This window comes from Physeter macrocephalus, chromosome 15, assembly GCF_002837175.3.
Source record: "Physeter macrocephalus isolate SW-GA chromosome 15, ASM283717v5, whole genome shotgun sequence".
Lineage (NCBI taxonomy): Eukaryota > Metazoa > Chordata > Mammalia > Artiodactyla > Physeteridae > Physeter > Physeter macrocephalus.
Window position 1 is genome coordinate 18,642,541 of NC_041228.1, and position 20,823 is coordinate 18,663,363.

Consider the following 20,823-nt stretch of genomic DNA (forward strand, 5'->3'; position numbering starts at 1 on the left):
ACTCCCCTCCTTAGAGGTAAACATTATCACAACTCATTCATTTATTCACTCATTCAATTGTTCAGCAAATATATATGAAGATCCATTATGTGCTGGGCACTCTGCTTAATGAAGACTGAAAACATATCCTAGTGAAGTTTATAGCTCACAGTCTTAGAGAGAAAAACAACAGAACAACCAACCAAACAAAAAAACCCCACATTAAGTAATTACACAAATGTAAAATTACAACTTACTTAAAATCTAGGCATGAGAGGTACCTGTTGCCATGAGATATATATATTTGACAGGCTTGACCTGATCAGGGAGGTCAGAGAAAGATTTCTGAGAAGTGACTATTGACCCAGAGTTGAATGATCCAGTGTAGTAGCCACTAGCCACCTGTGATTATTTAAATTTAAATTAACGAAATTAAGTAAACTTTAAAATTCAGGGACTTCCCTGGTGGTCCAGTGGGTAAGACTCCGAGCTCCCAATGCAGGGGGCCTGGGTTCCATCCCTGGTCAGGGAACTAGATCCCACATGCATGCAGCAACTAAAAGCCTGCATGCGGCAACTAAAGATCCTGCATGCCGCAACGAAGATCCTGCATGTCACAACTAAGACCCAGGGCAGCCAAGAAAATACATAAATACGTATTAAAAATAAAATAAAATGCAGTTCCTTATTCACATTATCCACATTCCAAACAGTCAAAAGCCACCTGTGGTTAGTAGCTACCAAATTGGACTGTGCAGATATAGAACATTTCCAGCATCTCAGGAAGTTCTGTCAGACAGTGCTCAACAAGGACTCTCTGCTTTCACTGTGAGGGCCCGGGTTCAGTCCCTGGTCAGGGAACTAAGATCCCACAAGCCGCATGGCAAAAAAATAAAATAAAATAAAAGACACGTGCTCAGCAAGAGAAGGACAGGCCAGACAAACAGAGGCCCAAATGGTGGGAGGCACCGAAAGACCCTACTGTAAGCCTGTGAGCCTGATGTTAGGAGGAAGCCTTGAAGAGGAAGAGGGAAACAGTAGTAGATGAGGCGGGATATAGACCTTCCAAATCGCCAGAGGGAAAAAAAAAATCAAACAAACAAAATCAGTTTAATGAAAGAGTGAAAAAATAAGAAGCAACAAAACCAAAAATGTTCAATAAATAGAAAAAAAAAAAGCAGAGAAGCAGTCAAATATTTATATTAGATCTAAATTTGCATACCGTGTATGTGAGCCTGTGTAGATCTGCTTGGGGAAAAATGCTACATTCAGCACAGCCTAAGATCTAGGTTTGGTAGAAGATCTTATCTTGATGTATTAGAAGACACCTTAGAGCAAGCCGAGGGAGCACTTTACACATCCTGTAGTGGTGAGTTTGTCTCCCCGGGACACTGCAGGGCCTTGCCTACCCCAGGAAGGTGCTTTCCTCTTGACACGGGGTCTCCGCCCCTCACCTGCCACCCAGCCCAGACTAGGTACTCAACGAATGGATGGATCTAGTCCGAGCCATAGATTCCCAGATATGATGAGTGGTCCCCAGACCCAAAGAAGTGAGATGCCTTGTGCAATTCTACCAGGACCTCACTCCCGGTCCAAGGTGTTTGCACAAACTCGGTGCGGTATTTTTCGAGCCGTAAAAGACTAGAATGGAATCAGACTTTACTACCTCCTGGCTGCGCCACCTGGAGTAAGGAGCTTGCTTCCTCATGTGCAGAAAGGTATGTAAAAGGGTCCACTTCACAGGGCTGTGGTGAAGGATTCATGAAATTATGCATGCAAAGTGCTTATTGCAAGACCCGCCACTGGCGGAAGACGCGACTATTTTGATGGCGAGGAAATGGGGGTATTGGCAGGAAACAGGGCGGGGAGGAGGGCAGCGGAAGCGGTGGGGGAAGGTTCTACGTGGCTCCCCGCGGGGTCGCAGCTCAGCTCCCACCAGCTTCCGCCGAGGGCTCCCCGCGGAGGCCGGGTTTCCTTCCAGCAGCCGCTGCTCGGCCTGGGATGACCCGGCAGTTCTCGGCTGGGCACGAGTCCGGGAAGCTTTCGGACTCTCTCGGAGACGCCCCCGCGGCACGCTCCGCCCCGGAAACACGCCCCCAGCCGTCTAGGCGCGCTTTTAAAACAGGCTCTGTTCTATCTCTTGTTTGTTTCACGGGGTCGCGGCCGCCTGGGGAGCTTCGTTCTCCTGTCTTAAACCTGCGGCCCCTCGCGCACCGCGGGGCCCGACGACCCCGCGCGGCGATGAGGAGGACCCGCGACGAGGTGGACGCGACCCTGCAGATCGCCAAGCTGAACGCGGCCGAGCTGCTGCCTACCGTGCACTGCCTGGGCTTCGGCCCCGGGGCCAGCGCAGCCGCCGGCGACTTCTGCCTGCTCGAGTTGGAGCCCGCGCTGTGCCAGCAGCTTGAGGCAGGACACAGGTGAGCCGGGGCCGGGACCTGCCGCCTCTAGCCTCGTTCCATCCACCTTCTGATTTTCCTGCGGGGAAACACAGGATGGGGAAACTGGGCCAGAGAGGTGTATTGATTTGACCAGGTCCCTCGCAGCAGGCCGGTGACCTGGTCCCCAGCTGGCTGCCTTTTCCCGAGGAGTCCGCGCCACTGTTAGTCCGTCCAGTTAGCTGGACTAGTCCGGCTGGTCTTGGAGGCCTCTGTCAGCGGAAACAAGTCAGGAAATAGAACCTCGGGGAAGTTTTGGAGATGTTAACAGTGAGGCCAGGCAGTACACAGAACGCTTTGCCATTCTATTGTAAAGTCCAATGGTAATATCCAGTATTTATGGAGTTCCTCTTGCCTGCTACTTATATGTATTTTACTCAGTAGATAGGACTGGGGGGGAATGAGTGTAAAGCTGTTTTTACAGACTTGGTAATTGTGGAAGGCCCTCAAAAAACAGACTTGCTTGGGGTCACTCAGTGGGGATCAGAAGCTGTGTTTTTTTTTGTGTGTGTGTGTGGTATGCGGGCCTTTCACTGCTGCGGCCTCTCCCGTTGCGGAGCACAGGCTCCGGACGCGCAGGCCCAGCGGCCCTGGCTCACGGCCCTAGCCGCTCCGCGGCATGCGGGATCTTCCCGGACCGGGGCACGAACCCGTGTCCCCTGCATTGGCAGGCGGACTCCCAACCACCGCGCCACCAGGGAAGTCCCCGAAGTTGTTTTCTAATTCTAGGTCAGCTACACATTTGCTGCAAGACCATGGGTTAAAAAACAGAGGAGAAGGGCTTTCCTGGTGGCGCGGTGGTTGGGAGTCCGCCTGCCAATGCAGGGGACACGGGTTCGTGCCCCGGTCCGGGAAGATCCCGCATGCCGCGGAGCGGCTAGGGCCGTGAGCCAGGGCCGCTGGGCCTGCGCGTCCGGAGCCTGTGCTCCGCAACGGGAGAGGCCGCAGCAGTGAAAGGCCCGCATACCACAAAACAAACAAACAAACAAACAAAAAAAAAACCGAGAAGTCGGTTCTCTCAACTTTGTGCAGTCCCTGGAAATGAGGGAAATGAGGAGTTAGGGGCTCTGGTTTAATTCTGTTCTGCTCTGTTGTTCCTCCAACAGCTGTATTTTATTAGGTATAGTTTGTTCTCTTGTATGCTTTTTTAATTGAATCCTTTAGGCTTTCACTTTGCTTACTTTACTCATCTAACCGTGTTATAGTTAACTGGCCAGTCTTCAGATGCTAGCAATAACGTATCTTTAAGGGAACTGAAGGAGAACGTCACTCATGGGTTTTCATCCCAGCTGAGTTGGCAGGAATTTGAGAAGAGACTTAAGGTGCGAGGACCTTCTTTGTCCAGTCATAGTTAATCTAGCTGGCAAAAACCAGAATGAAAACGTGTGTTTTAATTTTTTTTTTTTTTTTTTTTTTTTTTTTGCAGAGGGAAGGGGTAGTTGTTTTAAACAAAATATTTGAAAGCAGGGATAGTGCCATGTGGAAATAAATGTTAAGAGTAGGTACTTGGGGAAAAAAAAAAAAAAGAAGAGTAGGTACTTGGGACTATTAAATGTTGTTAGCACCAAGAAGCTTTAAAAAAAACCTTTTATTTTCACTTAAGGATTAGTTTTTAAAAAATATTTTGAGTCTTCTATTTCAGGTTATTTATTATTTATTTAAAAGAAGTGAATTGTGTACAGGAGGTTTAAATACTTTATAGACAAGGAAAACTACTAGAATCAACTCCTTTTTTGTCATCTCCATTATCTTTATCATTTTTTTTCTTCCACCTCCTCACTTTTGTCATTCCCCTCTTCTTTCTTCTTGCTTTTTTCCACCCATGACCCTTTGTCAGAGACGTCATTTAGTCTAGTTTGTAAACATACCATTTTCATATTTTTCATTCAACATTGCAGCTCTCTTTTCTCAGGGTCCCGATTTCTTTGCAGCATAGGTGACGATTAGGCCAGGTTGTGTTTCTTTGATCGTTAAGGGGTACTCAGGCCAAAACAAGGACAACTCTTGGGTGGGTACCAGGACCAGCAGCGTGGTCATCATCTGGGAGCTTATTAGTAGTGCAGAGTCCTAGGTCCCATCCCAGACATACTGCATCCTGACCTGCTTTTTAACAAGGTTCTCTAACGTGCCTACACATAAGTTTGAGAAGTATTGCTTCAGTAATTTTAGAAAGTTGTGAAATCTTGACTGAAGCTTTTGGATGCTTTTCCCAGCAGTTTGCACAAAGATGCCACGTGGTAACATTTGGCCTCTTGGACTCCTTGGATCTTTTTTGCCCGTGTGGAATTATTTTTCCTTAGTGAGGCCACCGGCTGCCTCTCTGGGTCTCAGTTGGTCCAGGCCTTGCTCTGTGGAGCTCATGGGAGGGCTGTGAGAGCAGGGGCCAGACACAGCCTTAAGACTTAGCTTTAAATTCTAGAAGCCTAGAGGATTTTGGAACTGTTTATAATGAAGATGTCCATTGGTGTCTCAGTAAACCAAGTATTTTCTTTTCCCACTTACCTGCAGTCTTGTGATTCGTGGTGATAAGGATGAGAAAGCCGTTCTGTGTAGTAAAGACAAAACATATGACTTGAAAATAGCAGACACTTCCAATATGTTGCTTTTTATTCCTGGTTGTAAAACTCCAGACCAGATGAAGATGGAAGAGACACACTGTAACGTTATTCACACTGAGGTACTGTCTTCTGTTTCCTGATTTATGTGAGAATGACAACACATATGCTAATCTTGCATTTAATTAAAAACTCTGAGGTGTGGGACTTCCCTGGCGGTCCAGTGGTTAAAATTCCGTGCTCCCAATACAGGGGGCAAGCGTTGGATCCCTGGTCGGGGGGAACTAAGATCCTGCATTCTGCACAGCGTGGCCAAAAAACAAACAAACAAACAAACTTGAGGTGTGAAATGTACAATCATAGAGAATCTGAAAAGTTCTCTAATGAAATTTGAAATTTCTCAGCATTATTTTTGTTTGTTTGGAGTCACGTAAAGTTGTCTTTATTATCCCAATCTGATTTTTAAGTCCCAGATAAGCTGACCATTTTCTGTAATATGGAAAATTGGCTATTAGGTGACTCATTTTACAAGTTTTACCATGGATAGGTTTTGAAAGGACTCCCTCAAACCATAACTAGTGCATTAGATGAGGTAGAGAAATGAAGAAATTTGTTTCTGAGGGAAGTGTGTTTTTCACCTTTGAAATTAGTTTAGTTCATTACTATTCATAGCCATGTATAACAAATTTTTAATTATTTTGGAGACTGCTGTTGGCAGATACCAAACCAAAGTCTCCATCCTGGCTAGATTGTTACACATATACAATCAAAGCACAGCCCTTAATTCTGTTAAACTTTCGGCCAGCTACTTCCTAAAAATAGAATTGGAATAGAAATAAGGGAAAATACTGGGACATTTCAGTGATTCATATATGTTGCTAGAATAGAAGAACTGCCAGTAAATCTTGTATTTTGTTTTTTGTAGGGTTGTGTCTTTCATTGTAATTAACTAGAAATATTGACAGTTCATCCTTTTGGAAAATGTGTTATTTTTCTCGTAGCTGTTTTGTAGGTGTTTGGAGGAGGGTATAACAACACCTGTGAGTATCTTTGAGCTCTTCTTATGGGAATTCTGTGTTCTGAGACAGAGTAAAACTTAACAAAGCTCCACTAACCAGAGTTTTAAAATCTGTGGTTGCACTTTAGATGCCTAAAAAGGCTGGGTAAGGAATGCACGTGAGCAAAGCAGACTGGTGTTGATAAATGGTAGTGGATACCCAGTCTCAGGAGTAATAGGGAATGGGGGATTAATAGGGAATGGGGGATCTATGGCAGATCGGAGCACACAAGCCCCAAGTAAGTGGATGGGCACGTCTTGGCCTTGTGGGAAAGCAGGCCCAGCATTGCCAGATCTTCCGATTTCCTTTGTCCAAGTGAAGCTTAAAATTTAGATTTTGGGGGGCAACATCTTATTTTTCAGTGTTGGCAACTAATGAAAACTCTATACTAAACCTCCCTTTTTCCCCAACACAGAGGTACACACCAACATCTGTGCATTGGATACAGCCAGCAGGCTGCCAGTTTGTGAACTGTGGATGAAATCAATCTTTGTGTTTTGGTCCTTAAACTTTTCTTAGATTCAGCAGCATCTCCATTAGGCTCTGGGCCTTGTCTTGTCAATCAAGGCTTCTACTAGTTTTAGAGTAGATGCATTCCCTGACCTTCCATGTTAGAGCTGGAAGGAGACAATCCATTTCTGCCTTTTTCCCTTCTTTCATGTGAAACAGTTATTGGGCACCTACTAAGTGCCAGACATTGGGTAAATCCTGGAGATACAGAGAGGGATAAGAAATATTTATCCATCATTTAGCCACTGTCACCTGGATTTCTTTAAGTGATAAGCCTCTCACTGTTTCACAAGTCCATAAGGAATTAGTTGCAATTCTAACTAGTGGGAAGTTCTTGTATTGAATAGGAGTCTTGAGCAACACAGAACAAGAGTTGCCCCCCTTCCCTTTATCATATATTAATTGTTTGAGGACTGTGATAATGCTTTTTCTTATTTTCTGTTTGTCAGCCTAAAGATACTCTTCTTCTGTGTTTCTACCTGGTTTGCAGAATTCTCACCATCCTGGTCATTCTTTTCTGGGCATACTCTAGTTTCCAGAGTATACTTGAGATATGGAGCTTAATTATCCATTCTCACTATGTTGGCAGTCTCTTCTTAACTGGGGATTGAAAAGATGTTACCTGAAGATACCCATCCATCTGCTTGAGGTGGCGGGATGGGGGCCTTCTCAACAGAAAGCAGAATACTTTGGCTCCCTTTTCTTGCTTCTTGTGGAGGGCAGATGGGTTGGTTGAAATTTTATATGAAGTTTTCTTTTACAGTGGCCCCTAAATGATTATGATGTATTTGTAATTTCTAGATCTTTGGTTTTTCTAATAATTACTGGGAATTAAGAAGATGTAGACCTAAATTAAAGAAGCTCAAGAAACTTTTGATGGAAAATACCTATGAAGGACCTGACAGTCAAAAAGAAAAGGATTCAAATCACTCAAAAGTAAGACTAGTAGTTTCATTTTTTAATTTGGAATTTAAAAAATAGAGCTATAGAGACACTTAATGCTGACTTTTTTTAAAGTTCATATTATAAAAATTTCAAACATACCCCAAAACAGAAAGACCTCCATATACTCATCACTCTGTTGAACATCTATCAATATTTTGTCAATCTCATTTATTCTGTCCGCCTGCTGCCTTCCACCTTTTTTTTTTTTTTTTTTTTCGTGGTATGCGGGCCTCTCACTGTTGTGACCTCTCCCGTTGCGGAGCACAGGCTCCGGCCGCACAGGCTCAGCGGCCACGGCTCACGGGCCCAGCCACTCCGCGGCATGTGGGATCTTCCCGGACCGGGGCACGAACCTGTGTCCCCTGCATCGGCAGGCGGATTCTCAACCACTGTGCCACCAGGGAAGCCCTGTTTTTTTTTTTTTTTTCCTGGAGTATTTTAAAGCAAGTCCTAGATATCATGGTGACATTTACGTAGCTGAAAGCTTCTCATGTTCCTAACTAAGAAATAATAGTTTTTTAGAGGTTAAAATAATTTATTTAATTAAAAGTTATAATTAGGGGCTCTTGAGAAAAGACATTATGAAAATGGAAAGTCAGAATGGACTCATTCCTGGAAGTACGGAAAAATATTTATAAACCAGGTAAAAAAAATTTTAAGTTTTAAATGTAATTCAAAGTTATAGAACTCTACTGGTATTCTGAAGACCGTATTTGTATTAGAAGTTTGACTGATTGAATGTTTTTCTTTGTAACAGCTTTATTGAGATATAATTCATATACCAAGCAATTTACTCATTTTAAAGTATATAATTCAACAGTTTTTAGTAGATTAACAGAGTTGTGCAATCATCACAACAATGAAGTTTAGAATATTTTCACCACCCCCCAAAGAAAACCTGTACCCCTTAGCTGTTAATTTCTAATCCTACCTTTCCCTCCTTCTCTCTCCCACCTCAACCCTAGGCAGCCACTAATCTACTTACTGTCTCTATTGATTTGCCTCTTCTGGACCTTTCATATGAATAGAATCAATAAGTGACCTTTTCCGACAGGCTTCTTTGACTTAACATGCTGTTTTTAAGGTTCGTTCATGTCGTAGCATGCATCGGTAGTTCATTCCTTTTTATTGCTGAATAATACCCCATCTTATGGATATACCATATTTTATTCATCTATTCATCAGTTGATGGACATTTGGGTAGTTTCTACTTTTTGAATATTATTGATTATTTGATAATTATGGATAACACTGTTGTGAACATTCATGTACAAGTTTCTAGGGAACCTATGTTTTCATTTTTCTTGGATATATATATATATATACACACACATACATACCTAAGAGTGAAATTGATGGGCCCTGTGCTTACTCTGTATAACCTTTTGGGGAACTCCTGGACTGTTTTCCAAAGTGGCTGCACTCTTTGACATTTCCATTGTATGAGGGTTCCAGTTTCTCTACATCCTAGACAACAATTGTTACTATCTGTATTTTCTGTATCCATCCTAATGGGTTTGAAGTGGTATCACTGTGGTTTTGATGTGCATTTCCCTAATGACTAATGATGTTGAGCATCTTTTCATGTGCTTGTTGACTATTTCTGTATCTTTGGAGAATGCCTATACAGAAACCCCTTTGCCCAATTTTTAATTGGGTTATTTATTACTAAATTGTAGGAGAGTTCTTTTTATAATCTAAATACAAGCTCCTTGACAGATATATGATATGCAAATATTTTCTCCTATTTTATGAGTTCTCTTTTCTTGATTTTTAAAAATTGTGGTAAATAAATAGAACATAAAATTTACCACTTTAACCATTTTGACCTGTACAGCTCGGTGGCATTACATACACTCATGTTGCTCTGCAACCATCACCAGTATCCATCTACAGAAAATTTTCATCTTCCCAACCTGAAACTCTGTACCTATTAATCATTAACTCCCCAGTTTCCCCTGCCTCTCACCCTCCGGCAACCACTATTCCACTTTATGTCTCTGAATTTGTCTATGCCAAATCTCCCATGTAAGTGGAATCATACAGTATTTGTCCTTTTGTGTTGATGATGTTTTGAAATACACAAGTTTTCATTTTGATGAAGTCCACATTATCTGTCTTTTGTTGCTTGTGTTTTTGGCATCATATCTAAAACCATTGCCACATCCAACATCACAAAGTGTTATCCTCTGTTTTCTTCTAAGAATCCACTGATTTTATGTAGTAATCATTACAGATTAACAAAAGAAATTAAACTAGGGTACCTTGCCTTAATCTCTTCTATGTATTTATTCAATAAGTCTAAAATTCTTTGGCCTTAAAATGTGCTTGCTTTTTTTTTTTTTTTTCTTGTTTTCTTGTTTCAGTATACAACTGAAGATTTGCTTGATCAAATTCAGGCAAGTGAGGAAGAAATAATGGCCCAGTTACAAGTTCTAAATGCCTGTGAGATTGGAGGTAGCATGACTTACTATTATTAATAATGATGGAATTGGGCATCATATGAGAGACATTTTTGGACATCTTCACCTGTTTATTGCTGTTCCATGCTATTTATTTAACCTTCTTTTGGGCTCAGATGATATTTGTATTTTGGGGTGTGGGGTAGAGACTACATGTGATCAACCTTACAGTCTCTGACCAGTGACTTTTTCCACTCCTTACAGGCCTTTTTCTTTGGACTGAGTGGTAATAGAAGAACCATATTAGATCAGGAAAGGTCTTAGATATCAGGTAGCCTAATCCCTTCATTGTTTTCAATAGGTGAGGAAACTAAGGCCTAGGAAGGGAAACGGACCTGTCCAGGGTTCCATGTTGAGTTAGTGACAGAATAAGGCATAAAACCCAGGTACTTGAACTCTTGGTTCAGAATTAACTCACTGTATTTCCAAATTGCTTGGAAGATGTGTTTCTTCTTGTGATAACTCAACATACTTTTGAATGTGTTAAGTAGTTCATGTAAGAAACCTGTATAAAAGTTGTAGTGGTATGTGTTGGTCTCAGGGGTTGATGGAGAAGCCCAGTAGTATCTTGTATTTTGATTATCTCCTGGTCTGGAGTGGTAGAGTAGGAGCTATTTTTTTTTCTGGCATCTGGGCCTGCAGTAATACTTGAGTAGATGTTTGTGTGCATTTTTCAGCCCTCTTAAGCTTGCCCAGAGAAGCAGCTTAATTCTGCACCCATGTGTTAGGAAGGAGGAAATCGGCATGGTTTGGTGGATGCACTCTTAAATCTTCCAAGCAAGATTAGCTTTTGTGAGACTGTAACTCTCAAATGTGGTGAATTCTGCTGAGTGAAGCAGCTGCAGCTGACTTTAGAACTAACTGGAAACACTTAACTCTTTGTTGTGGTTCCTTGAGACACATTTGGTCCTAAGCATCGGACATAAAGTTTCTAATTGTGGATGCCTGCTGCTAATTACTATGGTATAAGGGGTACCATGAATGTTAAGGTTAGAAAAAAAAAAAGAAGAACCAATGGGCTTAATGCAGCCCTCTGTATTATTCACTTATTGCATGGGAATGGATGACATTTTGGGGGGATGCAAAGATTATTTTTTCCTAGTTTTCTTTTTCAGTTTTACATCACGCATTCCATTTTTTAACATTGCCTTTATTTTTTTCAGAGTAAGAATAGGAACATTTGCCCTTGGTGTGAGTGTACTTGATTTGGTGGGTGTATATGTGATTTGTTTCACCAGGGGTGCTGGTAGTGCCTTTGGTTATACGATGGCATTTCATAGTCTTTCACAGGAATAGGGAAATGTATCTTGAGGCTCAGCTTTTATTTTGCCGCTGGTCCACATTGTACTTCTGAGTCTGTTATCTCTTAAATGAGCTAGACTTCTTAATGAGCATGAGAACACCTCTCCAAGGTAGCTGAGATGAGGGTTGTAACCATGGCAGTGCCCCATAGCAGAGGTCACTGTGTGGGATATCCAACCTATGACCTTCATCTCATTTGTATGACGTTCTAATGAAATGACTGTACCAGCTACAGGTTTCCACATTTCCATTTAGAACGACAAGATTATTGTGAGATAATTGAGTATTAAAGCACTTGAAAAAAATCAAAATGTTAGTCATATGAAAAGTACTCTTTAAAAACCATCGGCTCTCCCATAAGACACAATTTGTAATGATCAGCAGACAAGCATAAACAAAAGCATTGTTTATAAAGAAAGCTAAGACTTTTCATGTCTCTTTTTTGCAGTGGGCAAGAGTTTACTGCTGCTTTATCAGTCTATCAGCCAATTCATTTGTTTAAGTTGTCCTTTGGTAAATATAACTTTTGGAATTTGTAGGTTATTGGAGGATTCTTGAATTCGATTATGAGATGAAACTTCTGAATCACATAACTCAGCTTGTGGATTCTGAATCTTGGTCTTTTAGTAAAGTTCCCTTGAATACATGCCTTCAGGAACTTGGACCATTAGAGACAGAGTAAGTATGTTATTCATTGTCCTTCCAGATTTCCTTACGGAGAAGAAAATTATTTTCAGGGTAGGACTAAACCCGGGGCATAGACTATTTATATTTTGATATCTTATAGAAATCTAAAGAATATACAACCAATAAGGACTTGGGAATTTTGGTCATTGGGGTGAATAAATGTGTATCTTTTTTTCTCTGCCATAAAAATTATAAAGGAATAATTTAAGCTATTTTATAATAAAGGTATGCTCATATAATTTGTGGAAAAATATTTAGCATGGGACCTGGTATATAGTAACTTTCCAGTGTATTTTAGTTAGTTTTTGATGTCAAGTTTTATACTTGGCAACCAAAATCCTTTAGTTATTTCAAATTTATATCTTAGCTTCTAGTTAGCAATGGTGTTTAAAAGATAATGTATAAATATGTGAAAAACTTTTCAAATAAGTGTTTAAAATTTTTCAGGGAAATGATCGGACACTGTCTTAAATGTTATGGAAAGAAATATGTAGAGGAAGGTAAGATTGGGAAAGTATTTTAACGGGTATTTTAAGTCCTATGTGTTAAAATTGGTATGCCTTTTTCAAGTGTCTTCCTGTTAAAAATAAGAACTCCGTGGGGTGATGGGAGATGAGTTGTGTATAATAATGAGTAGTATGATTAATTGTCAGAGGACCATGTGAAACTCTGATACATTTTCCTTAGGTGAAGTTTATTTTGAATTGAGTGCAGATAAAATATGCAGAGCTACAGCACAAATGCTACTTCAGAATGCAGTGAAATTCAATCTCGCTGAGTTTCAAGAAGTGTGGCAACAGAGTGTTCCTGAAGGAGTGATAACTAGGCTCGATCAGCTTAAGGTAAGGTAGCGATGGTCACTACCTCCATAACTCAGCAGGTTACTAGGTGAAATGAAGCCTGTATTGGAACTGAATTTGCAGCCTGTTTATTTTCCTAGCCCCCCATTAGGAGTGCATTCTACATCACAAAAATCCTTAAAAAAAAAACCCCAAATCCCACTTTATTGAAGCGTAATTTACATATCACAATTCACCCTTTTGAAAAGGGTGATTTGTAGTAAATTTAATGAGTTACCAGCCACCACAGTCTAGTTTTAGAACATTTGTCAACGCAGTGAGATCACTCAGGCCCATTTACAGTTAATCCTGGTTCCCACCTGGTGTATCTCATTTTGTTCCTTTTCTCTCCATTTCCATCAGCATTGCCTTAGCTGAAACTATCATGTTTGGCTCACAATAGCATCCCTAAGCGGGCCTCCTGTACTTTTAACTGCCCACCTCCAATCCATTCTCTGCGGTGCTACTAAAATGATCTTTCAAAAATGTCCGTCAGATTAGATGAACTTCTTGCTTAAATCACTTTAATGATTTCCCATTGCATTTAAGATATAAAATCCAGAGTATTATAATATAAAATAATATTTTACAATATAAAATATGTAAAATCTTGGTCTACAAGGCCCTTCATACCATCCCCTGTAAGCTTCATCTCTTGATACTTTCTCTCCTGTCCACTGCATACCAGCCTTCTTTCAGATTTTTAAGATCATCAAGCTCTTTCCTACCTTAGGACTTTTACACAAAGCTTTTCGTTCTAGAATAACAATAAATTGGTGGTAGTAAAAGCCAGATTACAGAAGGGAAAGTAAGTCACCGCTTAGAGGAGCTCTTTTATGAAAAAGGCTATTGTAAGTTTCACCTGGCCACCTCCTACACATCTTTGAGTCACTTCATCAAGGAGGCCTTCCTTTACTCTAAAAAAAAAAAATACTTCCTGTTTTACTCTCCATGGCACCCTGGATTTCTCCTTCATGGTGCTCTCACTTAGCTTCAGAAAAATGTTTCATTATGTGGTTCCCTGCTCTCCACTTTACTAGAATTTTTTTCACTGTTGCCTGCCAATATATAGCATACTGCCTGGCATGTAGTATATGCTCAATGAAAATTTATTAAATAAGTGAAAGTATTTGCTCAATATTTACAGAGTTCCTTTTATGTCTAAACACCTTGCTAGATGCTGAGCAGAAAACGTCACACAAGGTGCCATCTAGGTCCTCAGCCTGGGGTCCGGCAATGGGGGTGCACATTACGTGTATATATCTCTTCTGACAATGTAGAGTGATCTGTGCCATGGGAAAAGCATGCACAAGACGTTATGGGAGCAAATGAAGGGGCTTATCCATCTGACTGGTCTATCAGGAATGATTTTCTGAAGGAATGAATGTTTTAGCTGCCGAGTATGAAAGGATCATGTGTTACTCTAGACGGAAGGGCAGAGGCAAGGTTCCAGGAGAGCATGGAGGGATAAAAATTGGGACACACAGTATGGATGCATGACTGGAGAGAAGGGTGCTGGTGAGTTGGTGGAGGACACTATGGACTGTGCTAAGGAATTTCAGCTGTATCTAGAAAGCTCTCTGGGGCCATTAAGTGGCATCAGTTAGAAATGCTGCCTGATGAGTTTTGCCTTTTGGAAAGAACACTATGACAGTAATGAGGATGGATTGATGGAAGGTTGGCTAGACTATGAAAAATTTAGGTTTCCAACACTTTACTCCTAACTAAGAGAGTATTGGCCAAAGAAATAGGTGATGGGGAAAGGATAGAGAAATGTTAAGGCCTTAAAATCTGTATGCTTTAGTGACCACTTAGATGTGGGGTTTGAATAATGGAATCTAGGATGATGCCTTGGTTTCCTAGGATTAGCAGGATGAGAACAGGTTTGGATGACAAACACAATGAGTGCATATAGAGGTTTGGATATAGAGGTCTGGTGCTTTGGAAGAGGGATTTGAGTTGAAGATACTTGCTGATGACTGTAATATTTGTAAGTAAGCGGTGGTTGAAGTCACGGGTTTAGAGAGGTTACCTAGGACAGTGACCGTGAAACAAGTAGAGGGATGGGGTAGGGGGCCAGGGAACTACTACATCAAGTTAGGAGAAAAATAGTGAGATCGTGATGCAGGCTGAAAGGCTTAAAGAGGAAGGAGTGATCAACACTAACAAAATAAACGGGTCTAGCGAGATGAATCCAAGAAAAGGACCCACTGGATTTGGCAACGACAGGTCCTCAGTGACCTTTAGAATGAGAGCCATCTCAATAAATTGGTGGTAGTAAAAGCCAGATTACAGAAGGGAAGGTAAGTCACTGCTTAGAAGAGCTCTTTTATGAAAAAGGCTATTGTAAGTTTCTGGGTAGTTTGTGTAAGTTTCATGTGGATGATGTTTTAAATACCTTGGGCTAAGCTAAACGTAAGATAAATGAGTCATTTTTAAACATCAGACCATTACTTGAACTGTCCTTTTTCTCATTTCTTACAGGGTTTAGCCTTGGTGGATAGACACTCAAGACCAGAAATCATATTTTTGCTGAAAGTAGATGATTTACCTGAGGATAATCAGGAACGTTTTAATAGTCTGTTCTCTCTGAGGGAGAAGTGGACAGAAGAAGATATTGCTCCATATATTGAGTAAGTAATTTCTTACAGATGGATTTTGACTGTTCTTCTTATGATGAGTGACACAGGGTTTTAGATCATCAGAATTTTTTTTTTTTTTTTGAGTATTCCTGGAAGACACTGCTCTCTTCCAAACTTTCTCCAGCGGTGGCTGTCTTCTCTATCGTTCTTCACAACTACTGATCTGGGAGGTGGGGTATGTGTCATCTCTCTTCCTTACTACTGCTTCTAGAATCACTTCTTTGCTCTTCTCCTTGCAAACTGCAGCTCATAGACGGACAGTCAACTATATACCCTCCTATGACTCTAAGGCAAGCACCCCTCTCTGATGGCCACCTTCTTTCTTTCCCACTCCCTTACTTTAACATTCTGGTAGAAGCCAGACTGTGGAAGAACAAGTTAGCCCTGAAGCCACTGCTTGTAGAACCAACCTCAAAGCCACTAATAAACACTACCACTTCCTCACTGCATCTCCCACCTCTTGGGGCCTCTCTCTTCTCTTTCCCCGGCTTGCTTTCCAGGGTCAGTCTTTCTAACTCTTACTGTACCCCCTCTACTCCTTGCATCCTATCTCTGCGTCTTGTCATACCTTGTTGGCAAAAATCTGTGAAGATTAAACCCAACTTTCTGTTTACTCTGTACCTGTACCAGGGCAGCTGAAATTTCCTGGAGAGAAATAACACAGTGGGGCTTGCTAGTCTCACTTAAAAACTTAAGTGGTAATTAGCAGGGCCCCTGGCAAGGCACCATTTCCTCATGAGACTTTTCAACCATTGGAACTTACTTTACATCTTCTTTTCTCTTTTCATACCAGCAATACCCCATTTCCTCTTCATCCTCAGCTTATGACCGTATTTTCTTTTTTTCTTTTTTGGCTGCATTGGGTCTTCATTGCTGCGCGTGGGCTTTCTCTAGTTGAGGCGATCAGGGTCTCCTCTTCATTGCGGTGCGCAGGCTTCTCATTGCAGTGTCTTCCCTTGTTGCAATTGCAGAGCACGGGCTATAGGCACGCGGGCTTTAGTAGTTGTGGCGCATGGGCTCAGTAGTTGTGGCTCGCGCTCTAGAACGCAGGCTCAGTAGTTGTGGCGCATGGCTTAGTTGCTTTGCGGCATGTGGGATCTTCCTAGACCAGAGCCCGAACCTGTTTCCCCTGCATTGGCAGGCAGATTCTTAACCACTCTACCACCAGTGAAGCCCACGACCATATTTCTTGAGAAAACAGAAGCAGACAAGACAAGAACTACCTCCTTTCGCATGGCCCAGTCTGCCAGCCTCCTGTGTGTGCGCACACTTGCTCTGCCATCCATCCTGTGTGATGCATGAACTGTCCTTGCTCCTAAGGCCAACCCTCCTTCTGCACTAGATCCATCCCCTCTGGCCTTGTTAAAGGATCCTCTAGTTGTCCCTTTCCGTGTTGTGTTATCAATGTCTCCCACCAACTGGATTATGACCAGCAACACATGTATTGCTGTGAACAGTATTCTGTAGTACTGTTCATCTTAAAAAAAAACCAATAACAGTCTACGGAACCCCACGTCCTCTGCTCTCCTTCACAAGAAAGCTCCCTTTAAAAGTTTGTGTACTCACTCTCTGCTTCTTTGTCTCCCATTCTGTCCTTAACCCAATGACAGATCCTTAACCCAATGGCATCTATCTTTTTTACAGTCAGTGGTCAATTATCTGTCCTTGTTTACGTGGCCTCTTAACACTACTTGACGCAGTGGACCACTTCCACTTGAAACACACCAGCCTTCTCCCTTCTCCCCCAAGGCAGCTCCTTTTCCATCTCTTGCTGATGTCTCCTTGTTTTCCCAATCTTTAAATGTCAAGAGTGCTCTGGCATTCTATTATTGGCTATGTTCTCTTCATTTTGTATTTTTTCTTTTGGTGCCCTCATGTAAGCCCAGTGACTTCCTAATTTTATCTTCATACTTGACCTTTTTCCTGAGCTCCAGATTCTTACATCTAGTTACCTAATCTAAATTTATGCTTGGATATCTAATAGGAATTTCAAACATGCTCATAATGGAACTGTTGATTCGCCCTGTCCTAACCCCATTACCCTCATCTCAGCTACCAGCACTACCATTAATCCAGTTACCCAAGCAAAATGTCTAGAAATCTTCCTTGTCTTTTTTTCTCTTGCCCCCTGTTTCAAACTGTGAGCAAATCCTGATGGATCATCTCATACCTGCCTCTGATTGGTCTCCCTGTTTTAGTTTTTGCTCCCTTCTCCTCCCCCACCTTTTAGACTTCTGGAAAATTTTAAACATTCAAAAGTAACAGTAAAATATAAGGAACCCTCCATGTACTTACTACCTAGCTTCCATAATCATCAACTCATTGCCTCCATTATTTAAAACTTAGATCACATTATGTTTTTCTATTTGCATTATATGTACAATTAAATTACAACTCCCTCTCATATTCTCCAAGGCCCTGTGTGATCTTCCCTTGATCCCTTCTCCAGCTCAGGTCCTCCCATATCTTCCCTTCCCTCATGATGTTCCAGTCAAAGTCTTCTCTCCTTTGAGGTACAGAAGAGGAAGCTAAAATTCGGGTAGGGTAGGTAACCTAGATAAGCTCACACAGGTAGCCTGGTGTCCAGGTTATCTGAGTCTAGACTCCACTGTATTACATTGCTTTTATGTCTGATTTGGAAGCCTGTGTGATATAATGGAAAAAACACAGACTTTGGAGACCTACAGAGCCGGCTGCAAAATTTGGCTCCATCCTTTACCACCTGAACCTCAGTTTCCTTATATCTAACATGGGGTTAAATAATACATTACTCTTACCATGAAGGTTGGAGATAATACATACATGTGATGTACCTCGTTCAGTTATGGCTTAGTAATCTCTCCCTACCCTATCTCTCCCACAAATACACACCCTTATGTTTGTTGGAAAGATGGATTTGGGGGAGAGAGACATAAATAGCTAGTGCTGTGAAAATTGTGTTATGTTCCCTAGAATATTTATGGTGTTCATTAATTTTTTTACTGTTCCCACAGAGATTTGTGTGGAGAGAAGCAAACCATTGGTGCATTACTCACTAAATATTCTCGATCTTCGATTCAAAATGGTGTTAAAGTTTATAACTCAAGAAGACCTATTTGTTAAAAAGAACAACAGTCTTGTCTTTGCGACTAAAGTTGCTTTGTAAAGTTGCTGGTTATAAGAAAACTTTTTATGTATTTGTATTCCAGACTTTTAAAAACCTAATTCTTTGAGGCATTCTTCTCCTCATCTTAAGCATTTTAAAACGACTGCTCTTTTTTTTCTTAAATGTAATAGGGTATTTTATGTCTTTCAGGTTATATTTGTATTATGTACACAGTGAAAACAAGGACAAAAGAAAGTGTTATTTCCTATATTTAGTGTCTCTTAGTAGTCTTTGTGGGTTTATTTATGGAATAACAGTTTTGCTTTTTTTATAATTAAAACTGCATTTCTTTAATTAGGATTTGCCATTCTAATTATTAATAAATTTAAAAGTTTTCAGAGAGCTAAATAGTTTCCTAGAAGAGGATTATTTATTTACTTAAATGTCATTTCTCAAGTCAGTTCCCCTCTACTTTTGACTTTCCACCCAAACAGGAAGTCACATGATGCTCTATCATTTATCTAAGTTAGTTGTTTATATTGATGAAATTGGCTTGACAGTTGCTTCTGTTCACCTGGCTGATGTATGATTTCAGAGAGACAGCAGTGAGCTGTTCTAAAGAGAGATCTTAGTTCCCTGCCCAGGAATTGAACCTGGGTAGCCTGGATGAAAACCAGGGATCCTAGCCGCTAGTCCACCAGGGGCTAGAGGCTAGAGGCAAAGTTCCCCTGGCTCTTGCCCGGTTTGAAAGCAAGAATGCTTCTAGAAGGCAAAAACTGTAAAAACAGGTACAAAGTTTATTATTAGAGACATGGCACAAGTGGGAGAGCACATAGAGAAACAGATTAAGACAGAAGCAAGGCAGAAATACACACCCAGAGAGAAAGGGCGTGGGTGTCCTCCCTACTGAGGAGCGCAGTAAAGAGGTGATTTAAATCACTTACATAGGACAGTTTTTCCGTGTCTTTGTCTATCTTTGGCCAATTGTTTCTTTTCCCACATCTGACCTGTTCTAGGACACTCCCTAACATGTGTGCCCAACTTTTTGCTAAGGTGGATTCCACCGCAGAGGCTTGTGGGGATGTGTCCACACTTATCATGGGTGGCACCCCTCTCTTTCTTGACCTCCAAGGAGCCTTCCTGTGCCTGTGCAGTCAGGGAAATTTTCTTGACCTCAGGAGTGGTCATCTTATCTCTTTACATCAGCAGAGGTCAGCTTCTGCCACTAGCTTTATCCCTGGAGTATGGGCGGGGGAAACAAAACTTCAATTTTACTTCACTTGACAGACACCAGGTGTCCAGCCCAGGGGCCCATCTACTTCCCACCTCAGATATGCACTCTGGGATGAAAGTTTGCATACTCCCTCTCTGCTTCTTTGTCTCCCGTTCTTTCCTTAACCCAGTGACCTCTCTTTAACCCAATTGCATCTATCTCCCTAAATATCCTCCATCTTCCATGCAAAATGGTGTTAAAAGTTTATAATTCAAGAAGACCCATATCAATACTAATCCTAAATGAAGAATGCTACCAGTAGTTTATAATCCTATAATAAAGGATACTGACGCAGGTAATACTCGAAAACTACAAGTAATCTCTGGCTGGTTTTGGAATGCTTGATAAAGTTCCTTTACATCTTTATTTTCCTAGTGTGTTTTCGTTTAGACCAAAGTTCAAATTAATTTTAACTTAGCTAATGAACTTGTCACCAAGACAGTTGGAAGGGGTAGGCCAAGGTTAAATCTGGTCCGAAGTTAATTTTTTTTTAACTGCATAATCCACAATTAACCAAGATTTAATTGTTATTAGAATTTACAACTGTTTTATTCTCATGCATAAAATGCAAATACGATGGCTTCAAAATATTTGTCCGGTGTTTCAATAAATTCTGCATCTATATAATCCACTGATTTTATTTATTTGTTTTTTTAAATAAACACTGAGGCAGCAGTGCCTAGTGAGGACTCCGGAATTCGATTTAGACTCCTTGAGGTCTAATCACGTATTTTACAGCCTAGATCACTGAGCTCCAGTGAGTTAATGGTGTCTTTTCACACAGCAGACCAGAGGCACACCTTTCCTGGTTTCCTATTTCCCGGGTTCCTAGTCCCCAGCCCCTGGCTCTTCGAAAACCTTTTCCCCATACTGTTCAATATGTTTGCGCTAGATCTTTATTCCTCTAAAATTTAGTGTTTCCTTCTTTCCTTCTCGCTGTGTTCGCCTCACCCACAAAATATCTCTGGCCGCTTTCCTAAATTTTAACAGTTCTCACCCACCACCTGTATACGTTAAGACGAAAACAAAAACTCCGGCACGCGGGCAA

The 20,823-nt window shown here is 41.3% G+C and overlaps 1 protein-coding gene across 1 annotated transcript; it reads left to right on the plus strand.

Moving 5' to 3' along the window:
- The first annotated feature begins 1,984 nt into the window (after positions 1-1,984).
- Positions 1,985-20,760, plus strand: DSCC1 (DNA replication and sister chromatid cohesion 1). Its single transcript, XM_007127704.4, has 9 exons — positions 1,985-2,399; positions 4,926-5,094; positions 7,342-7,476; positions 9,852-9,942; positions 11,789-11,927; positions 12,384-12,436; positions 12,624-12,778; positions 15,260-15,408; positions 18,411-20,760. Exons 1-9 carry the CDS (start codon positions 2,221-2,223, stop codon positions 18,517-18,519), a joined length of 1,179 nt encoding a protein of 392 aa, XP_007127766.2. The 5' UTR covers positions 1,985-2,220; the 3' UTR covers positions 18,520-20,760.
- Positions 20,761-20,823: the final 63 nt, after the last annotated feature.